The 20,031-nt window shown below is 40.8% G+C and overlaps 1 protein-coding gene across 15 annotated transcripts in view; it reads left to right on the top strand.

The window, feature by feature from the left end:
• Positions 1-20,031, top strand: part of CACNA1G (calcium voltage-gated channel subunit alpha1 G) — a 324,964-nt gene that overhangs the window by 284,116 nt on the left and 20,817 nt on the right. For 8 of the 15 annotated variants that reach the window (XM_053375762.1, XM_053375760.1, XM_053375766.1 and 5 more), the window contains 8 exons: positions 1,322-1,372; positions 8,989-9,140; positions 15,420-15,529; positions 15,781-15,914; positions 16,955-17,025; positions 18,816-18,894; positions 19,009-19,130; positions 19,578-19,922. In XM_053375762.1, the coding sequence (XP_053231737.1) occupies positions 1,322-1,372; positions 8,989-9,140; positions 15,420-15,529; positions 15,781-15,914; positions 16,955-17,025; positions 18,816-18,894; positions 19,009-19,130; positions 19,578-19,922 (1,064 nt within the window). The remainder of the gene's footprint in view (positions 1-1,321; positions 1,373-8,988; positions 9,141-15,419; positions 15,530-15,780; positions 15,915-16,954; positions 17,026-18,815; positions 18,895-19,008; positions 19,131-19,577; positions 19,923-20,031) is intronic. The other 7 variants (XM_053375770.1, XM_053375763.1, XM_053375761.1 and 4 more) reach the window with 2 other exon arrangements.

The following is a 20,031-nucleotide window of genomic DNA, read 5'->3' as shown; positions in this document are numbered from 1 at the left end:
CCCTGGGCCCAGTACCGACCATGTGACTAGGTAGTTACTTGAGTCTAGACTAGTCCTGGCATAGCCCCACTGGTTTTAATGGGATTTTGTGAGTACTGCTTTGGGTCAAAAGACTACAAGAAAGCAGGTTTCAGCTTCTCCTTTATATTTCTTTAGAAAGGATTACAGCATTCATATTTTTTTCCTGAGGTGATGCTATCCCAGATGTCATGCTGATAACTTTAATACTTTATTGACTTGAGAATATGGAAGGAATGGTCTATAGTTACATTTGGGGCTTCCCTTTGCCTGCCACTGTTATTTACCCGTAATAATCCTAGTTTATTCCACTGTAACATATAGTTCCCCTGAAGGCTACATTGATTTATGAGAGAGGACCATTTCCCCCTTAGCTGTCTGCCAGTGCATCACAGTGGATAAGAATCTCATATTCTGCTCACCAACCATTACATTGCTCAGGATCAACTAGTTCTGTTTATCTCAGAGGTGTCTTGGGTTTATGTTGCCCTGTATGCGTGTGCACACTTCCCAAATGCTGCATTGTGAAAAGTGTTTGGAAACTGAAGAGATTTGTGAACATAGGCTTTGATGGTGATGTGCTGCTGCTGCAAAAAAGTTACCGTACAAATTCCTCTGAGTGTGAGCAACCCATTGGGGTAGCCTCACGCAGTCCCAGCCTATCAGTATTCTGAGTGTTTTCATTCTTAATATTATTTTTTAATGACATTAATAACATTATTTAGTTTTATATTATAATGTTCTTAATGCCAATCTTGGGGCTTTTAAACTGAAAGGCAACATGAATTATACTACTATGAATACTTACGGTAATCTCAAATGGCTAGGCACTGTACAAGTGTTAAATCATAAGACCACATCGTCCTTGCCTACAAATTTAAAAGGCTGATTTGCCAATAAAGACCACCCTCCTTTTGATGGTGTGGAACTGGGTGCTCTCTGCTCATAGAATTGTAAAGTTGGAAGGGGACCTGAGGATCATGCAGTCCAACCCCCTGCAATGCAGGAATCCTGCCCACACCTGTCCCTGGCTGGGCTCAAACCACCAACCTTCTGGTTAACAGCCAAATCCACTGACCCATTGCACCACAGGAGGTATACTCTACATTGCTTCTATCTAAACTCCACTGAAATGTGTGGGTGCGTTTGTGGGTAACGGTTGTAGGCAGGCAGAACCCTTGTTTCGCCCTGCCAGGGTGACGGTGTGCTTTGTCAGAGTGACGGGTGCATGAAGCGATGAAGATGGAATGAAGGATTGGCCTCGCATCCTCTCCAGTGATTTAATGCCCTTTCGTTCTTCTAGATCTAATGCTGGATGATGTAATAATGGACAGCTCAGCCAGTGCAGTGCCAGGTACTGGGAAGTCCTTGCTGTCTTTGTCTCACGTGAATGGCAGTGCTGTGTGACTTAATGGCCGCCCACTGGTCCTATGAGGCAGCTTGCTAGATTGTGTGTGGTGGAAGGCCTTTTCTTGGTTTTTCTGCATTTCACGCATGTTGTTTTTGTGCTTGTTTTTAAAAAATTAGAAACGTCTGCAGGTTTGACTTATCACTGACATTTTTGATGTTATGGTCTTAACCTTACCTTTTTAGCAGGTTTTCTTTTTCTTTTTCATCACAAATATTGCCAACTTCCCTTCAATGTTCTTTTCTTTGTTTTTTGGTTGTTTTCAGGAAGAGATTTTTTGGATACGGTCTGGGTCATCCACTTTGGAGCTGTTTGATGTGTGGTGATTAACCTTGTACAGATGTGCGGAGACTCGGGGGGAGGCCCCTCATTCTGTACTGACCATGAGAGGGGCAGTCACTAGAGCTAAAAATACTGTCACCTCAGGTGACAAATATATTTTTGCAGAATGTTTTGTATACAGTGTTCTGTAATGGGCTCCCCACACACACACCAAAGTCCTATAGTGTTTTGTATCCTTCCCGGGTACAACCTGGCTTAAGATAGATCTGGAGACTGGGGAGAATTTTTCAGAAGAGAGTTTTGTAAGAAAAATGGTTGATACAATTCATTCCTGAACCCGAAAGAATATTTGGCAAAATCCCTCCCCCATTTTGCAACTCCTAAAATATCAGGAAATATTTGGGGAGGGCATTGCAGCTCTGCTCTGTTAACTGTAAAATGTAATACCTGCATCAGCTCTCAATGTTTTACTTGCCTAGATACTGATCTGTGCATGTGGACAATTCTCCTTAGCTATGTTATTTGAGAAGAAAGAATCCACCGAAATCAGTTGAAAACTTATTCCAAAATGCATTTGGGATCATGCTGTTACGTATGCAGTGGTACCTCGGTTTTTGAATGTCTCCATTGACGATCATTTCGGTTTTTGAACGCCGAAACCCCAGAAGTAAATGCTTCCGTTTTCAAACGTGCCTCAGAAGTTGAATGGCTTCTACTGAGGTGCCACTGTATTTTTCTCAATTTTCTCTATGAAATTTGCAGACCGCCCTTTGCGCCTTGGTTTTCAAATGTTTCGGAACTCAAACAGTTTTCCAGAACAGAGAAATACGTTCAAAAGCCGAGGTACCGCTGTATACCTAACAGCATGATCTGTCCAGGGGACAGCTCCTTATCTGTACAGGGCCCAAGCCTTAGCCCAACTTCTTAATGAGGTGATACCCCATTGTCCAGGTTCATCTCCTTTAGACTGCAATGGGGGCTCCTGCGATTGAATGTTCCTCCACTGAAAAATAAATAATCCTCACATTTAAACAAATTATAAAGGAGAACGTTTGTGTTGTTTTCAGTGAGAGAAAAAGTGATGCCATGTCCTACTTCATTAATCAAAACTTGGCAAGAGACAGGCATGTAGTCCAAATCAGATCTATAGCTCTGGGCCTGCTTAGCAAATTCTTTACTTCAGCAAGCACAGAATCAAACATTGCCTAATAAAGGACAGTCTCTTTAATCCACCTTTAGAAAAACTCAAAATAGCAACAGGAATTTGATTGCTCAATTCAAGTCCACATCTTTACATAGCATAAGATAACTGAACCTCTCATTGGCTGCCAGGAAATCCTTCTAGTCACTCCATGCATTTGTAAAACCAGACTGGGCATATTTTGTGTGAGAGTCTCAAGGACTTTTCCACCTCAGTGACCCTGGTCATAATTGCCAAACATTGAATCAGCTGTTGGGTTGTAAGCCAGAAGAACACATCACTGGCAAGTGTTGCAACTTTGGAAAACCAGGAAAGGTTGCATACATTAGACAAATTATCTACAGCAATTTTGCAGGGAGACTATTCTAAATTCTTCAAATATGGTAGTTCCAGGGGATAAGTGAATATGGTGCCTATTTAAGCATTATGCACATTAACACAGACCCTGACAGGTATAGGGCTAATTTGAGGTGCAACTCTAATAATACAAGTTGTGTAAAAAAATAAATAAAGAGCATTACAGAGGAATAAATCAGAAGGGGGTTTTAAAGATATATATGGCTTGCAAAAAATGACCCAGCTCATTTTAATAAATCCTGAATCTCCTCAACATTACCATTCTTTATGTTCTATTTCTTTGCATTCACATGTTCAATTTCTCTGTGTGGGCTAGGAGATCAGTCCTGTCCATCCCCTTGGACAAGAGCTAGAGGAAAATCTCCTGAGACCTGTCCTTTCAGTGTGATTCTAATCTTAAAATCTTAGATGTACATTTGAGTGTTCCGTTGCATTTGTTTGTTTTGAATGCTTTGGCATCGTCCCAAGTGGGCCATTCTTCAGTGCAGGCTCACAAAGAACCTCTTAGCTTGCCTTTTCTTGTGTCTGATTCTCAGACCTGTGCTTTGTCTTCCCTTTGTTGTTGCCTCATACTGGTGCTCACATTATTAAACACAATGTAATGCTCATTGGTGTGAAAGGACAGAGAGAGACTCTTTTGTGAAAGTACTTTAAATGTGTGTGACAGTAGGAAACCAATGATACCCATGCTCTACAAACTAGCCCTAATGAGTCATTCAATGCCTGAAAACCCAGGATGTCTTTCTTTCTTTGCATTTTAGAAATTGTAGAAAGAAAATGGTGCTATCTATCTGTATTGTTTACTGGTATAAAGTCAAGATTTTATTTTTGGACAGGATGCTGTCTGTCGCAGCTGGAAAACTCTCAGTGGGAACAATTTAACCATTTTCCACTTTGCTTTTAAAAAATGCCACTCACTAAAAAAAAAAAGACTAATAAAACCACTTGTTTAAATGTCAGTGTTACTCCCATGCACATCACTTTGAACTCAATATTCTCTGGACAGTTTGTAAATCCAGCTGCTTAGTAAGAGCTGCATCCCTGACCGCTTATCCACTTGATGAAGGCTTGGGGGAGCATTCGACCCCCTATTTGTGAAACGTTATGCCATTCAAAATGATACATAAATGCCAACACTGTTAGACAGCTGTTTACAGCTGCCACACCAGATCACTTCAGAACATCATTCTACAGAATCCAAAGAAAAATAGGAATATGTTTTGCCCGCTTTGGGCTATGTCCTGCCTAAATTGTGAATAAAAGGGTCTCTCAGTTGGCATGTTTACTCAGTTGGGTTGCCAGTCACTATGAGGTCAATATGGTGGTCGTATGAGCCTTATTGCTCTGACATACTATGCACACTGGACACTATCCAATAATCCTTTGTCGTGTTCCCTCCTTCCTTCTGGTGTGAAAGAGAGCTAGAGCTGTATCTAATCTTCCAAGATGAGAGGGAAGACTGAAATTACCTTAATACTACCAGCTCTCTATTACTATCGGCATAAAAAGAGGTCTGAATCGCCACCACTCTGTGTAACTTGACGATGGTACGCAAAAGATGCTTTGCCATTTATATCCTGGATTCTGGTTTCTGATCAAATCAATGTGACTCCATAATCAACCAATAGAAGTTCATTCCTTGTTTTTTTACTGAGCCCTCCAAAGCAGCTTGATTTAGAACCTGTTCCCCCCCCCCTCCACCCTTGCTGGTGCCTGTTGTTTTATTATAGGCCTTCTTGTCATTATCTCCTTATTTTCTTGCTTTTCTTTGCCTACCATTTTCCTCCCTCCTTCCCCCACCCCATACACACACACCCCATTGATACCCTCAATGTCAGGATGTTGTCTTAATCTTTCCAGTATCTTCCTAATTGAGCATTCTTCTTGTTCTTGACCCAGTCACTGTATTGTAGCAGTATTGGTGGTGTGGTGTCATTTTGTGTGATGATTCATCACCTAGACTTGAACAGATGTCTGTATTTCCCAAGATGTTGGTACCTCTCAAATATTTCCTAGAACAAATAATGCTGTTGCATAGGGGGGCACGGATGTCAGGTCTAGAACGAGACATTTTAAGTACTGTACCAAAACTTACAAACAATCAGAAATGTGGCTTCTTTATAAACCAGCAAAAAGAAATAATACTTTTATTTTCAAAAGAGAAAAATGTTCCCTGCCCACCTAAACTCAGCAGCTGTTAATTTAAAGCCCACAGGAAGCATGGTGTGACTGTTTGTGGTTCATTTTAAGGTAAAAGCTGTAATTTCCAGTAATATGCATGACAGCATGCCAAGCATGGGGAAGCTGGTGGTGAGCAGGATTTTGAAACAGGGCTGACATGTTTAATAAAGTTATTGGCAGATATCAATCTGATGCACAATTTAAAAATTGGCTAAATTACTGAAAAGTAATCTGTGATTTTATTTTATTTTTTACTTAACCAGATAAGAATTTTAGGAGAAAGCCTCACCAAAAACAAGGTGAAGACAGATATTATCAATTATAGGAGCAGGTTTGGAGGCACCTTCTCATTCAGTCCAAAGAAAGATGTAGCTTTTTTTGCTCCAGAGCTGAACTCTTCTTCAGCAAACCTGGCTATGGCCAGTGCCAATTGGCCAGTGCCTGCATCATCGTCAAATATTTCCACTATTTGTCCAACCTTTCCTTCCCTAATATGGCAAAGAATTAATACAAAAACAAGTAGATGGATATGTGGCACTTAATTTTTTTGAGAAGGCCTAAATCAGCTAAATCATGAGGGAGGGACAAGACGGATGGTGCTCCAGTGTTCAGTTTGATAGACTGCATACCTCTCAAGCAAATGTGAAGCTGAGAGGAAGCTGAGCTCATGTCAGAGGTGAAGAACCAGCTGAGCCATCTCTTTAAATATTACATCTGTCTTCACCCACAATATACAGAATGGAAAATGGGCAGCCCTGCTTATAAGGTTGTGCTGCCACATGCTTTGTTGCTATGCAGGTAACATTCTACAATCTCTGTGAAAATCCCTGCTATATGTTAACAGCCTCTTTTGTTACCGTGTGGAGTTTTGAATTAATCTGCCAGTCATAGCTGAACCCTTGGATTCCAGTGTAATTATTCATAAATAAATCCTCCCAAATAAAAGGCAGAAATTGTGACATTTTTTTCATGCCTGAATGTGAATTATGGATAAGTATTGAACAAAAAGAGATCAGCAAATTATAATGGGGTTTCTCTTTGAAATTATAACTTGGTTCATAGCCAGGGCCCCAGTTCAAACTTTAATTGTATTCAAACATTTTAGTTAATTTCCTCTTCATAGTTTTGCATAATGCCATCGAGATATCTCAAGTTTTTAATGGATATTTATGCAGAATGTAAGAGCTCTGATGAAAGTTGTGAGTCAGTCAGATACCAACCTGTGTAGCTTTCGTTGTTGTTGTTTTCTTAAGAAATGCTAAATAAATTCAGCAACAAAATTCACTTTTTAATATTATGCCATGGCATTCAGGGTCAGATTGTCTATAGATTGGCAGCTCCTAATGCAAAAAATATCAATTCAGCCTCTTTATTTCAAAGTACTGGAGCAAATGTTTGGGATCACTTCACCAAACCTCACAGGATAAGTTGCTCCATTATTAGTCTTCTCCCTGGTGCTCAAACTTTGTGGGATGGGGATATTGGAAGTCATATAATGATACAGCTAATCACTTACCCAGGTGGATGATCATTTCATGTGTAAGAGGCACAGGCCCGTGTCCTCTCCACTGCACACCTATAGTAATTTGTCTTAGGTTTTCCTTGTGTACACACACGTGATTCTTCACTCTCAAAATAGGGAAATGTTCCCCAAATTGAGCCCTCAGGCATAAGGGACCTGTGCTACATATTTCTTTAGGTCAGGAGTGACTAACCTCTGTCCCTCTGAATGTTGCCTGTGCCAGCTGGGGCAGATGGGAGCTGGAATCCAGCAGAGCAAAAGATTCCCCACACCCTGCTTTAGGTGCCTGGGTGAAGGGAAGAGGCATGTGCCTGCACCTCCACCATACAAAACGACTGGCCAGCTGTATAAATGGCTAAGAAGATTGCAATTTTGACTATCTGAGAATCAAATTGTATACATACTCCCTGCAAAAATGTGATCTAAAAATTAGCTTTCCCTCAAGATCACGAATACTCATACTTCACCCTCCCCAAATTTCTGTTCGAACCAATATATGAAATCCTTTTTTTTGTTCAGAGTAGCTAAACACCACGCCATTCAATTCTCTTGGCTCAATAATTTTCATAACCAGTTGATCATCTAATTATGGTCATAATATTACACTCTGACATCTTCAAGACAGTCCTTTTCATTTTATGGTACATTATAATGCCTATTTGAAAATTGCCCTGAATTATAGACTCAGACTTGGCATTTCCTCGTTAGAGATTAGGTGAGTAAATGAGTTTATCTGCAGGAACATTCAGGCCTGAAGAGTAAGTGTCATCCCTGATGCAGCCAAACATAGAAGACTAACAGGGACATTTGCACTTTGGCAATCACACACAAATGAGAAGATCATTTATTTCCGAGACAGAAATTCTGACTGAGCAATCACTTGCATTATTTCATAAATTGTTTTCATAGCTCTGACAACTTTGGGGTTGCCCCCCCCCCCGCCCGCAATTTCCCTACCTTGTATTTCAAAATGCAGTTATATGAGTTCATGTCTGCTATTTCAAACAGTCTATTATTCCCTTTTTAACTTTCATCCCCACTGCCTCTTTACATTTTCCCCTTGCATCACAGTATATTGCTTGCCCAGTCAGTATCTACTAGTATCTTTTTTATACTATCCTCTCTGCCTGGACTCCCATGTTTCTTTCTTTCTTACTTACTTAATCAAACCTTTATTAGGCATTACAAATATAGGCCATCATAAAACATTCATATATAACATTTCAAAATATATACAAATAAACAGCCATGTAAAATATGTAATAAAGAGGACTCCCATGTTACCTTTTTAAACACTCACCCTTATATAATATATTTTGCTGAACTCACAGCTAAGTAGTCAAGCTTTACATGCCCAATGTTAACTGGGCACTGTATTGCAACAGAACACATATCCCATTGGCAAGCAAACATTCCTTCACATTTAGGCACGCTCTCAAAATATAGAGGGAAACCCTTAAAATATCATATTACAGTGCTTTGCTATTCTCTGTCAAAAACCACTGCATACTGTTTCCAACCTGCCTCAAGTCCTTTCCAAGCTCCCTTTACAGTGGAGATTGAATGCCCCATTTAAGCACGCTTTTATGCACTGTTAATACAGGCCTTGTAATTATAGCTCACATACTTGCAATTCTGATTGAAAGTTCTTGTTTTTATATAAATTAAGAGTGTTGTTGTGTAATAATAGATATCTAAACAGTGAATTTTTACACTAAACATTATGTTGTAACCTGAAATGATTCCATGCCATACTCACCTTATCTCTAATCCTGAAAGCCTGGCTGTTGTGCATGTTTTATTGTAGCTGCTGGTACAGATAGATGATCCTGTAGTCTTGCTATGCATTAATGATGGTTAACATACAATCCCCTTTACCACACCCCATTCGTTGCTGAAAACCTAATCATTATGAATTTGATTGAATGTATCAATTTGGATTTTTGAAAGCCAATGCTGAACTGGTCTTAAGACAGGGAGAAATTACCTGATCTGCTTCTCCACTCTTTTCCTTTTCAGAGGCACAGTGTAAACCCTACTACTCTGATTACTCTCGCTTCCGACTTCTGATTCATCAAATGTGCACCACCCATTACCTGGATTTATTCATCACAGGTGTGATTGGGCTCAATGTCATCACCATGGCTATGGAGCACTACCAGCAGCCAAAGGTAGGGCAGGAAAAGTATTTGTAGATGCTGTGGGTGGTTTGCAAACATTGTTGTAGGCCTGAAACAGAATTGGCATTGCATCCATTAACATGGAAAAAAAGAATGAAACAGAAATAAATATGCATTGGCCATTCTACCATGCTGAATGGGAGATGATGGTGATATAGGGATCTGGTTTTTACCGAGTGAGAGTAGTGTTTGCACCAGCTAAAGAACCGTGGTTGATAGCAATCATTCAAATCATCATAAACAACATAGAAAGAAACCAAAATAAAGCAGTTGCATACAAGGATTATCTTTACAGCCCATAGCATTGGCTTTAACAAAAATATTTATATTTTTTGCTGCAACTACTGCTAACTCAGTAAAACACTCAGGGTGTTCTTGTTATAAGCCAACGAGTAAGCAACTCTGTATTAGCTGAGGTGCAAAGTATCTTCCCTAAGGTACCCATATAGCATTTGTCATACATTTTGGAGTTGATAGCAGCAGCAGCAAGACTGTCTTCCTGAAATACTTCTGTATGTGCTCAAGACCAAATCCTATCCTAGGATTTTACTCAGAGTAGACCCGTTGAAATTAATAGACCTAACTTAATCATGTTTTTAATGTCTGATCTGAGTAAAACATAGCTGATTACCACCCTGATTTTATGACCTTCCTCTAATCAAGCAACATTAGCTGTTGTTGCATTGCAAAGCCAAGAGAGATTCTTTGGAAAGCAAGCATATGGCCCAATCTCTCAATTGAATCAAGATGTGAAATTATTTACTACCTCTTTGCTAGGTCAAGTAGCTTTTCAGAAGATACAGAAAGAACTGCCTGTTTTTATTTCCAAAAGAGAAATTCATAATCTTCATCAGCCTTTTGAATTTTATATTCCCCCGGTTAGAATGAGAGGTGCTAATCAGGGAGATGCTTTCTTTGGATGCCGCATAAGGCACTCAGTGGCAGACATTCCTTGAGAGTTGTTTTTACTATGATTGGATTTAGATCTGTTTCTAAGAACCACTGCAAGGTGCTTTATCATCATGCCTAAGACTATGGTGGAAGCCAATGGTTTATAACTGTTTCTTTGTACAATAGAGCGGGGCAGGATTGCTCCATCTTGTCTCTCATGCTTTCATTAGAACTGTTCACCATTAAGGGCTATCCAATTTGGATAAAAACAAAGGAGTTCAAAGTAGGGATATGGGAGAAATTTGGTTCAATTCACAAATTTAATGTGAGCCTGCCTAATTCACACTTCCTGAAACAATGGATGAACCAAAATCCTTCAGAACTCACCCATCTTTGAATTTTGTAATTAAAAGATATTACGGGGAAGTACACAGAGAAATCCACATATTAGTGAAAATAGCATATGAAAATTCATTACATAAATCACATACAAAAATGTGTTATATTAGGGGAAACTGCTTGGAAAAATGGGGCATATTGCAGGAAATTGCATACAAACATGTAAATATTAGTGGTGTGATCTCTTAGAGTAATCAAATGAAACTTTAACACAAGGCATGATGAAAGTCTGTAATTTTATCAGGACAAGCTATTTGTTGTTTACTGTTATAACAATTGTTTTCTCAAAATTTATCTTCTGTACCATGGAAATAAATAAAAAAGTATAAAAATGTAAATATTAGGAAAAACACACTGGAAAGCTGGTGAATTTTCATGAGGACTTAAGACTGGGAATGTTAAAAACTGGGAGAACCTGAAATGGACTGATTTGGCCATTCCTAGGGTTCTGAACATTGAAATCTGTATGTAAATTGCTGGAACCCCAGGCCCTCTTGCATTTTACAATTTGGAGAAAGAACATAATGAACTTTGTTTCCCAAATCTTCAGTTACGCCATCCACTTACAATACAGTGTCTATCCAAACAACCAAAGGGAACGTTAACAGTGCTTTCTTTCTAGAAAAATAGGTGTCAGTATGTACCATGAAGTCGTTATAGTAAGTGGCACACTTTTTAACAACAACAAAAAAGAGGTAAGAGGTACCAGTACTGCGTCCCCTTGAATACTCCCTCCCAAAAAAAGCACCAGTGTTGACTCAGTTTGTGGGTCTTCTGACAATTTTTTTTCCTCCCTGGCAAACTTACTTCTGTGGGAAATTCTTTCCCAAGGGATGCTTTGTTAATCTTTTTTAAAACTATACTGAAGCTGGCCTTCTAGATCACAAAGAGGCTTTATCCCTTACTTTTAATTGCTGCCAAGATAGAATTGGCAGAGATGTGGAGATTATACTCTTTGTCTACTCCTGAGCACTGATTCTGTCAGATTCAGTGGCAGGGAAAGCACACACATCAACTTTAAGTTTCCCAAGGAAGGGCTAAACCCAATGACCTTTTAGTTGCGATGATGCTCTTTCTGTCATTTCCTGGTAGCAAGGACTAAAAAAAAAGCGAGAGAGAGAACTCGGCAAGTACCGGGGAAGAATTGTTTCTTAAAGTGTCATTATAGGAAACATGACATTCCTGTTCACTATGGCAGTCAGTTTTGGCACCATCTTTTTGGACATGGCTTTCTTAGCTCTTACTGTCTTCTTAGCTCTTCTTAGCTCTTACTGTACAGGCCACACAAGCACATAAGTGTGTGCATGTTTATCCTGACAGCTTATCTGCTTTCTTTTCTTCCTTCCCTACATGTTCTCCTTTTCAGAAGCAAAATACAAGGGAATAGCTAGCAAACCATGTCCTGTTTTTTCAGCTTTCCACATGCACCTGACTGACCCCATTGGAGAAAGAACGTTGATCTAGAGAAACACCCTTGCAATTCTTGGGTGGTTCATGTGCATTGTGACACAATTCGCATATGTGACAAAAAAGCTGTTTTGTAAACTGCTTAGGGGAATACAGTGGTACCTCGGGTTACTTACGCTTCAGGCTACATATGCTTTAGGTTACACACTCCGCTAACCCAGAAATATTGCCTCGGGTTAATAACTTTGCTTCAGGATGAGAACAGAAATTGTGCGGCGGTGGTGCAGTGGCAGCAGGAGGCCCCATTAGCTAAAGTGGTGCTTCAGGTTAAGAACAGTTTCAGGTTAAGAACAGACCTCCAGAATGAATTAAGTTCTTAACCTGAGGTACCACTGTATAGTTAAATAAATAAATAAAGACATACAGTGGTACCTCGGGTTACAAACGCTTCCGGTTACAGACTCCGCTAACCCGGAAGTAGTACCTCGGGTTAAGAACTTTACCTCAGCACGAGAACAGAAATTGTGCAGCAGCAGGAGGTGGCCCCATTAGCTAAAGTGGTACCTCAGGTTAAGAATAGTTTCAGGTTAAGAACGGACCTCCGGAACAATTAAGTTGTAACCCAAGGTACCACTGTAGAATCGTAGATGGTCTCTCGGGTCATCTAGCCTTACCTTCTGCTAATGCAGGATATCTGCAGATCCAGCATCCCTGGTTGGTTGGTTGGCCATCCAGCCTCTGCTGTAATGTAGGCATGTCTGCCGCCCTCCAAATCAGTGTATTTTGCTTGTTTGACAATCTCCCCTCTCCTCCTTCCATGTGGTGTTCTGCGTGTTCTCTTGGCCCTCCTTTAAGTGGATTTGAAGGAGAAGGAGAAGGGGGGAGCCCCATTGCACTAGTGCAGGCATCCCCAAACTCTGCCCTCCAGATGTTTTGGGACTACAATTCCCATAATCCCTGACCGCTGGTCCTGTTAGCTAGGGATGATGGGAGTTGTAGTCCCAAAACTTCTGGAGGGCCAAGTTTGGGGATGCCTGCACTAGTGGGAGTACTTGCATTGGCTTCCACTAGCAGAATAAGTTTGTTGAATCTGGCCCTTAGATTTTATCATGGTCTCCCAGAGCAACTCGTGGAAAGGTGACTGAGAGAGGAAAGAAAATCAAGCAGCACAGAATGTCCTCCGCTAACATGAGGAACGAAACAGTGTTTGAGGCCATTTATTTTAGAAGACGATGAGTAAAGAGGGGAAGGGTGCATTGATTTTAATGCAAAGAGATTGGAAGAGGCAAATGAGAGGGCTGGAAGGGACTTCCAGAGCTGTCAGTTTTATCTCTTTTAACTCAGAAAAAGTTTTAACTATAGCAATAGGCCATAAAATTTAGTCATCCTCCACTGATTACCCTGTATTCCAGTGAATCTCTGGCCTGAGCAGCCAAATTATTATAAGGGAACTTTGCTGGATGTCAGTTTCCACATTTCCATTTCAAAGTGCTACTTTTGATTTTCAAAGCCCTAAATGTCTTTGAATGGCAGCCCTCATTCCCCCTGAAATGAGGCATGTGCCAATGAACTTCTGCTTTTGGTGCATACTGAAAACTTCTCTTTTCACCGAAAGCTTCTTGGAGTTGCTGTTGGGGTTGTGTTTTATTGTATCTTATTGCACGAAGGGAAGTTTGAATAGCATTTTATGCTGTTTTGTTTTGGAGGCATCGTCCGCCTTTTACTCTTCTGTGTATCACTTTGAGGGAATGCCCCTTTAACATGAGCAACACCTGCTGTGGTGGTGAAAGAAGACATAAAAGCCCAATTAATTTCCCCAAAAAAGGAACTAAAAGACTGTTAGGCAGAAATGGTGGAGAATCTGGGTAATCTGAGCACAATATGAATGCTGCAGGAACTACAACAAAATATGAAAAAAACAAAACAATTTAAAAACTACAATTAGACACTTAAGTTAGAATTGGAAGATCTCAATAACACAAGTAGGCAGTTCAATCTGCATGTAAAGTGGCAGATAAGAGAGAAGATATGAAGAATTGTATATCAAAATGGCTGGTATCCTTAACAGGAGACTACCAAATTCTGCCCCCCAAAAAAGCTGGAAAAGGCACTTGGGCTTTGGGACTCTCTCTCACACACAAACACTAATTCCATGTTTCAGCAGATTCCCTGAAAAGGAGGGGTTATTTAAGAAACTGAGAATAATAATATTAATAATAAATGATCTATAGATCAAATCCTGAAATCTTTCAAATCTTACTGCATTAGATCTGTCAGCAGCCTGGGGGATTTAATATGCAGCTGGACCAAAACCCAGTTGAGTCAGCATTTTGGCAAGGCAGCAGGTCCCTGATATATTAGCATGCCAAACTCCTGTATTTAGGATCACATTCAAATTATAATGGCAAACCGCTTGCAATGATCTGCCAAATCACTTGCTTATGATAGCTGGATGGAAATGGCTGCCAATTAGCGTAGCGTTGCTTATTTTTGTTCCCTACTACTTTGTGAAGCCAAGGAATAAATGCAAGACGAAAGCAAAGGTGAATCAGTCAGTGTAGCTAAATAGTACTTGAATGTGTAATGTGAAACAATTAAAAAGAAATCAACGGGAGAAAACGCCATGTTTAAGGTGGCAGTGCATGACCCACGTGACAGGAGCATCTTGTAAATACTATGGGAAGCTTGTTATATGATCCAATTACCTTGTGCTAATGTTAGATGTGTTCTGAACTATAGCATTGCTCAGTGGCATGTACTGATTATGAACCAGAGGGGCACAAGTTAGCTTTTGCTTTTCACACAGTTAGTTTTATTAATTCTATCAGCCAGTCTTGCTATGCATTTCTCTAATTCCATGTGCCTTTGATGTGCTCTGCTGCCTGCCCTCCTGGTTGTCTTTCAGTGCTGTGTTCTAGATTCTCCCCACTCCCAGCCCAGATCATTTCAAGTCAGCTGAGACTATGGCAGGTGACGGGGGGGGCAGGGCTTACTATTAAGGTTTGGGTTTTAATTGTATTATATGGTTTTTGTGTATCTTATAGATACGTTTGCCACAATCCCAAAATAATGTTATATTATCAAATATTGCCCAATGTAGATCTGTATCTCCAGTTGCAAGCATGGAAGTCTATATTCCTAATATGTGTTAAATAATGCAACATGTGAAATACTGCATGTGCTCCAAAGAACAAAATCACATTTTCTCTCGTGCTCAAAAGCAGCACTGATACCACGATCCAGGATCCCTCACTCTGAAATAGTATGAAATCAATCCAGCTGTACAGGAACTCAGCTCCTATCCAGCTGCAAATCATTTCTGTTATGCAGGTTTCATGAAAAATAGGAGAGCCTGGTTTTGTCACTGCCACTTGGAAAGCCAGCAGCAGTTTAAATGTTGTGATATGCAGCAGGAGTTGTGATATGCCTGCGTTCCTTCCCCTTCTTCATTTTGCCTTTTCAGATTAAAATAATAAAAATGGCTCCTGCTGAAAGCAGGAAGGCCAATAACTGCAGGGAGCAAAATCCTCCTTAAGATATTGCAATAACCTGTGAGTTGTCTCCACATTACAGGTTCTTGATGAAGCTCTGAAGATTTGCAATTACATCTTCACGGTCATCTTTGTCATGGAATCTGTTTTCAAGCTGATTGCATTTGGGTTTCGTCGGTTCTTTCAAGACAGGTAAGTCCTAAAGAATTTTAGGTTTTGCATTTTCTGTTCTAGTCAGTGATATATCCAGACTTGACTAACTCTATAATTGTACTCTATATAATGGTTTTAAAATTATTTGACGTGTTTAATCACAAAAATTGCTTGAGGTGGTGCATCGGTTCATGAGTCAGTTCCGGAATAACTGAAATGACTGGAATCCTTTTGTCACCACTGCAAATATTTTAGCAGTTTTTTCTGCTTGATTTTTGTGTCGCTTTCAGGTGGAACCAATTAGACCTGGCAATAGTGCTGTTGTCCATCATGGGGATCACGCTGGAAGAGATTGAGGTGAATGCCTCACTTCCTATCAACCCCACCATTATCCGCATCATGAGGGTCCTGAGGATTGCTCGAGGTCAGTCTCCCCTTACTCCTGGGGAACTGGGGAACTGTTAATTCCCGGCATTGTAAGGTTTCCTATGCAGCACAGCTATATTTCCAAGCATAAACTGCCTAGCTAATAGACACCTCAATGTACTTTGTCCTGCTATTACCTACAAGTCATTTTGGGTTGGGTTATATCACATTCCCCGCCCCCCGTGGAGCTCAATGTGATGTGCAAGGTTTGAATCTCCCCAATTTTGTCAACGCAACAAGACTTTGTGCAGAGAGAGTGAGTACAGTTGGCCCAAGGTCACCAAGTGGCCTCTGTGACTGTGTGGGGAGTTGAACATGGATCATTCTAGTCCCAGACTGACGGTCTTGTGTTTACTCAGAAGTAGCTTTCCATCACTGCTTTGACCAGTTAGTTGTGTGGCAGGCTTGATTACATACAGAGAAGGACCAGAATTGCTTGGTCTTCAGGCACTCTAGATGAACCTCTGCCATCTATATTCCCAGTAGGGTGGTGGTACCAACTCTAAGCAACAAAGCACTAAAAGGTTTTGTTACAGAATGACTGGAGCTGGTGGCATTAGTTCTTAGCTTATGAAGTGCTTAGTTCTGAAGGTTATGAGTTCATGTTATTTCTTATCCAATCTTCTTGTGATGGAAATCGATGGGGATACACTTGGCTTCTTAATTCTTTAGCTTGAAGCTGAATTCTGTCATCAGTATATCAGATAGATTTCTGACCTTTCCAAACCAGTTTACTTTACTCAGCAGCGGTAGTCACCACCAGGAGAAAAGGTCACTCTTGTATTCCTGCCACAGTGTCAGCAGCACCCAATTTAGTGAGTGAAGGAGATGGTCATGATGTTCACAGGTTTTTCTACTTGTTACGAACATCCTGACAACAACAGAGCGCTTCATTATAATGCGGCCTTGCATTTTCACCTCTAGTGAAGGATGCTTGCCACATCACTTGGGGAGCCTGATATGCTTTCTGAAATATTTATTTCCTTTTCACATGCCGATTGTGTGACAATAATGCAGAGGACATTTCATTTTCTGCAGTGTTGAAACTGCTGAAGATGGCTGTAGGGATGAGAGCTCTGCTGGACACAGTGATGCAAGCACTGCCTCAGGTAACCTTTGTGTCTTTATCATAAAGACCTCTGCTGAGTTGACCTCATTTTCTAATTTCCTTGAGAAATCTGTGGGTTGTTGTTGTTGTTGTTGTTTTGGCATATCTCCCTTATGTGTGTTTTCTCTGTGCTTAGAACTACCTTTACTATGAATTTAGTAAGTGTTAATTCTAATGGTTGGAGGATCTCCAGATTGGGCAAGATCACAGTTCCTCAAATCTCAGTTCAGTTTAGCTTATCCTCTGCTCAGCCTCATTCTTCACATGCTGCCTTTCATATGTTTGGAGCAAAGAAGAATGCTGCTGGATCAGGCCAAGGACCCATCTAATCCAGCACTCTGTTCTCACAATGGCCAACCAGCATGGGAAGCCCACAAGCAGGACACAAATGCTTCTTCCTTTCAGTCGTGGGATTTATTTTTATTTTATTTTTTAAAGCTAATACATGTTTTGACAGCTGTGTGCATACACCTCAAAACAAACCAGTAACTCGATGCAATGAGCAGTGGCAGAAAGGAGTAAGAGAGGAAACTTCCCCTCTGTAGGATTGTAAAATGGCTGGGGTTCTGCACGGTCAGAAACAATCCACCTTAACCATAGAAGAAGGAAATTAATACATTGCTTTTAAATTGTTGGAGCAGAAGAAAATATAATGACAACATTACGTATGACTGCCAGGGTAGCTCAGTCGGTAGAGCACGAGACTCTTAGTCTCAGCATTGTGGGCTTGAGCCCCACTTTGGGCAAAAGATTCCTGCACTGCAGTGGGTTGGACTAGGTTACCCTTGTGGTCCCTTCCATCTCTATGATTTATGGCAGGATCAGTGCTCCTCATGAACAGGAAGCATTGTAGGGAAGTCAGTGAGTGGCACTTCAAGGGTGAACTAACTTTCAGGGCGGCGGACTTCAAAGTAGACTGTATTGTGTGACCCACAGCAGTTTGCAGTGTGGTGGACTGAACAAGGTATTTGCTGTCTTTCTAAGCAGAAATTAAACAAATAAATCAGATAGTCTAGAGCAGGGTAGCCAATGTGGTGCTCTTCAGATGTTGTTCCCATCAGTCCTGACCAGGTTGGGGTTGATGGGAGTTGGGGTTCTGCAACATCTGGACAGCACCACCACCTTGGCTATCCCTCATCTAGAATTGCTCTGACTTTGGAATGGAATTTCAGTGGCCATCTGCTTTTCTCTTAGAAGGGGGATAGAAACTCTCAAAACCAGAGGAAATTGAATAGCCCTGGAGTTCTAGGTGGAACTGTTCGGGAATGGCAATGCAACATTGTGGGCATAAGACAACAATCTGTATTGTGCACAATCTGGTATTGTGCTTGTGCAGCAGACAGTGCGCAACATTAAATGACAGTCCTTGACAGGGCAAGACTATGTGCTCTGTTTATAAAGTTTTAAATGCATACTCATTTTTTTTACTGTTTGCCCAGTAGAATTGGGAAGCCAGTTTTCCATCAAAAACAGGTTTTGACTGTTCAGCCAGGTGACTGGTAACAATACAAACTTTCTTGAAACTATTTCTGTTTGTTCGTGTGCTTTTTCTCCACCTGCACTGCCTAGGATTGAAGCTTTTGTATTCATTCACTGGCACAGTAAATCATGAGACTGGGCTACTACTAGTGGTTAGACAGGAGTTGTTAAAGTTACTGAGGAAAAAGAGACAAAGGCAGCCTATACAATGGAGGCTAATGTGGTACATCTCCCATAATGGAGGTTACTTAAGAGAAATACATCAATGATTTTTTTTTTAAAAAAATCCCTCCTTTTCTTTTTTCTTTACAGGTGGGGAATCTGGGTCTTCTCTTCATGTTGTTGTTTTTCATATTTGCAGCTCTTGGGGTGGAGCTGTTTGGAGACCTTGGTAAGTTCTCTGCTCCACCAGTTTGTTGCATAGAATTGGATGAGGCAGAGTAACATAGTTATTTGTCAAGAAAACAAATGGCTAAATTGCCTTTATTTTTGGTTGGTCATACAGAATGTGACGATACTCATCCCTGTGAGGGCTTAGGGCGGCATGCAACTTTTCGCAACTTTGGGATGGCTTTTCTCACACTCTTCCGTGTATCCACAGGAGACAACTGGAATGGGATAATGAAGGTAAAATCCCCATTAGAATGAGTGTTGATACAGTAAGACAGATGTTCTTATGGTTTGAGGGATTCATGCTAGGACAGTGCTGAATAGTTCCATGTTGATGTTTGCACAGAAATCAGCTATTGCGGCAAGGTTGTGTGCATTGGCCATTTGTATGAGTGAGAAGCCTTTGTGTGCCCTCCACATGATAATGGGGTGTTTAGGAAGGCTAAGTTTGGCAAAAAAGGTCTACCGACATGGGTAAACAAGTTCCAGAAATTCCATATAAACTCTGTGGAGGATGAAGGAAATTAACTTGAAGAGATTCTACAGTGGGTTTTGCTCACCCCTATAAAAAGCCTTTTGGGCTTGAAGCTGAAAAGCCCAATCTGATTCATGGATAGAGTTGCCCAGAGCTCTCTCATAAGCCACGACCATTCCCACCTCCCGTCCCTCTGTTCCTTCCTTTAGGACACTCTGCGAGACTGCGATGAGGAATCCACCTGCTACAACACCGTCATCTCGCCAATCTATTTCGTATCATTTGTGCTGACAGCTCAGTTTGTCCTGGTGAATGTGGTGATTGCTGTACTCATGAAGCACCTAGAGGAAAGTAACAAGGAAGCGAAAGAGGAAGCAGAACTGGAATTGGAACTGGAGATGGAAATGAAGACAATCACCCCAGGCCAGCATCCGTCCTCTGACCCTTTCATATGGGCAGGCAGTAATGCAGGAGAAAGACCTGAGAGCCCCGGAGGATATGCCAATCCCATGCAAATCAAGGTGGATTCTCAACTCTCATTGGTTCATCCTATGGTGAGAATCTTAGGTGGTGGGTGAAGTGGGGAGTAGCTTATACTTTCCTCAGATAGCATTTGCACAGATTCCAAAAAGTCTTGAGTGTATTAATGTATAAGGGAGTTGT

This window comes from Podarcis raffonei, chromosome 2, assembly GCF_027172205.1.
Source record: "Podarcis raffonei isolate rPodRaf1 chromosome 2, rPodRaf1.pri, whole genome shotgun sequence".
Classification (NCBI taxonomy): Eukaryota; Metazoa; Chordata; class Lepidosauria; order Squamata; family Lacertidae; genus Podarcis; species Podarcis raffonei.
Note: the sequence above shows the minus strand (reverse complement) of the source record. Positions and strands in the feature narration are given on the sequence as shown.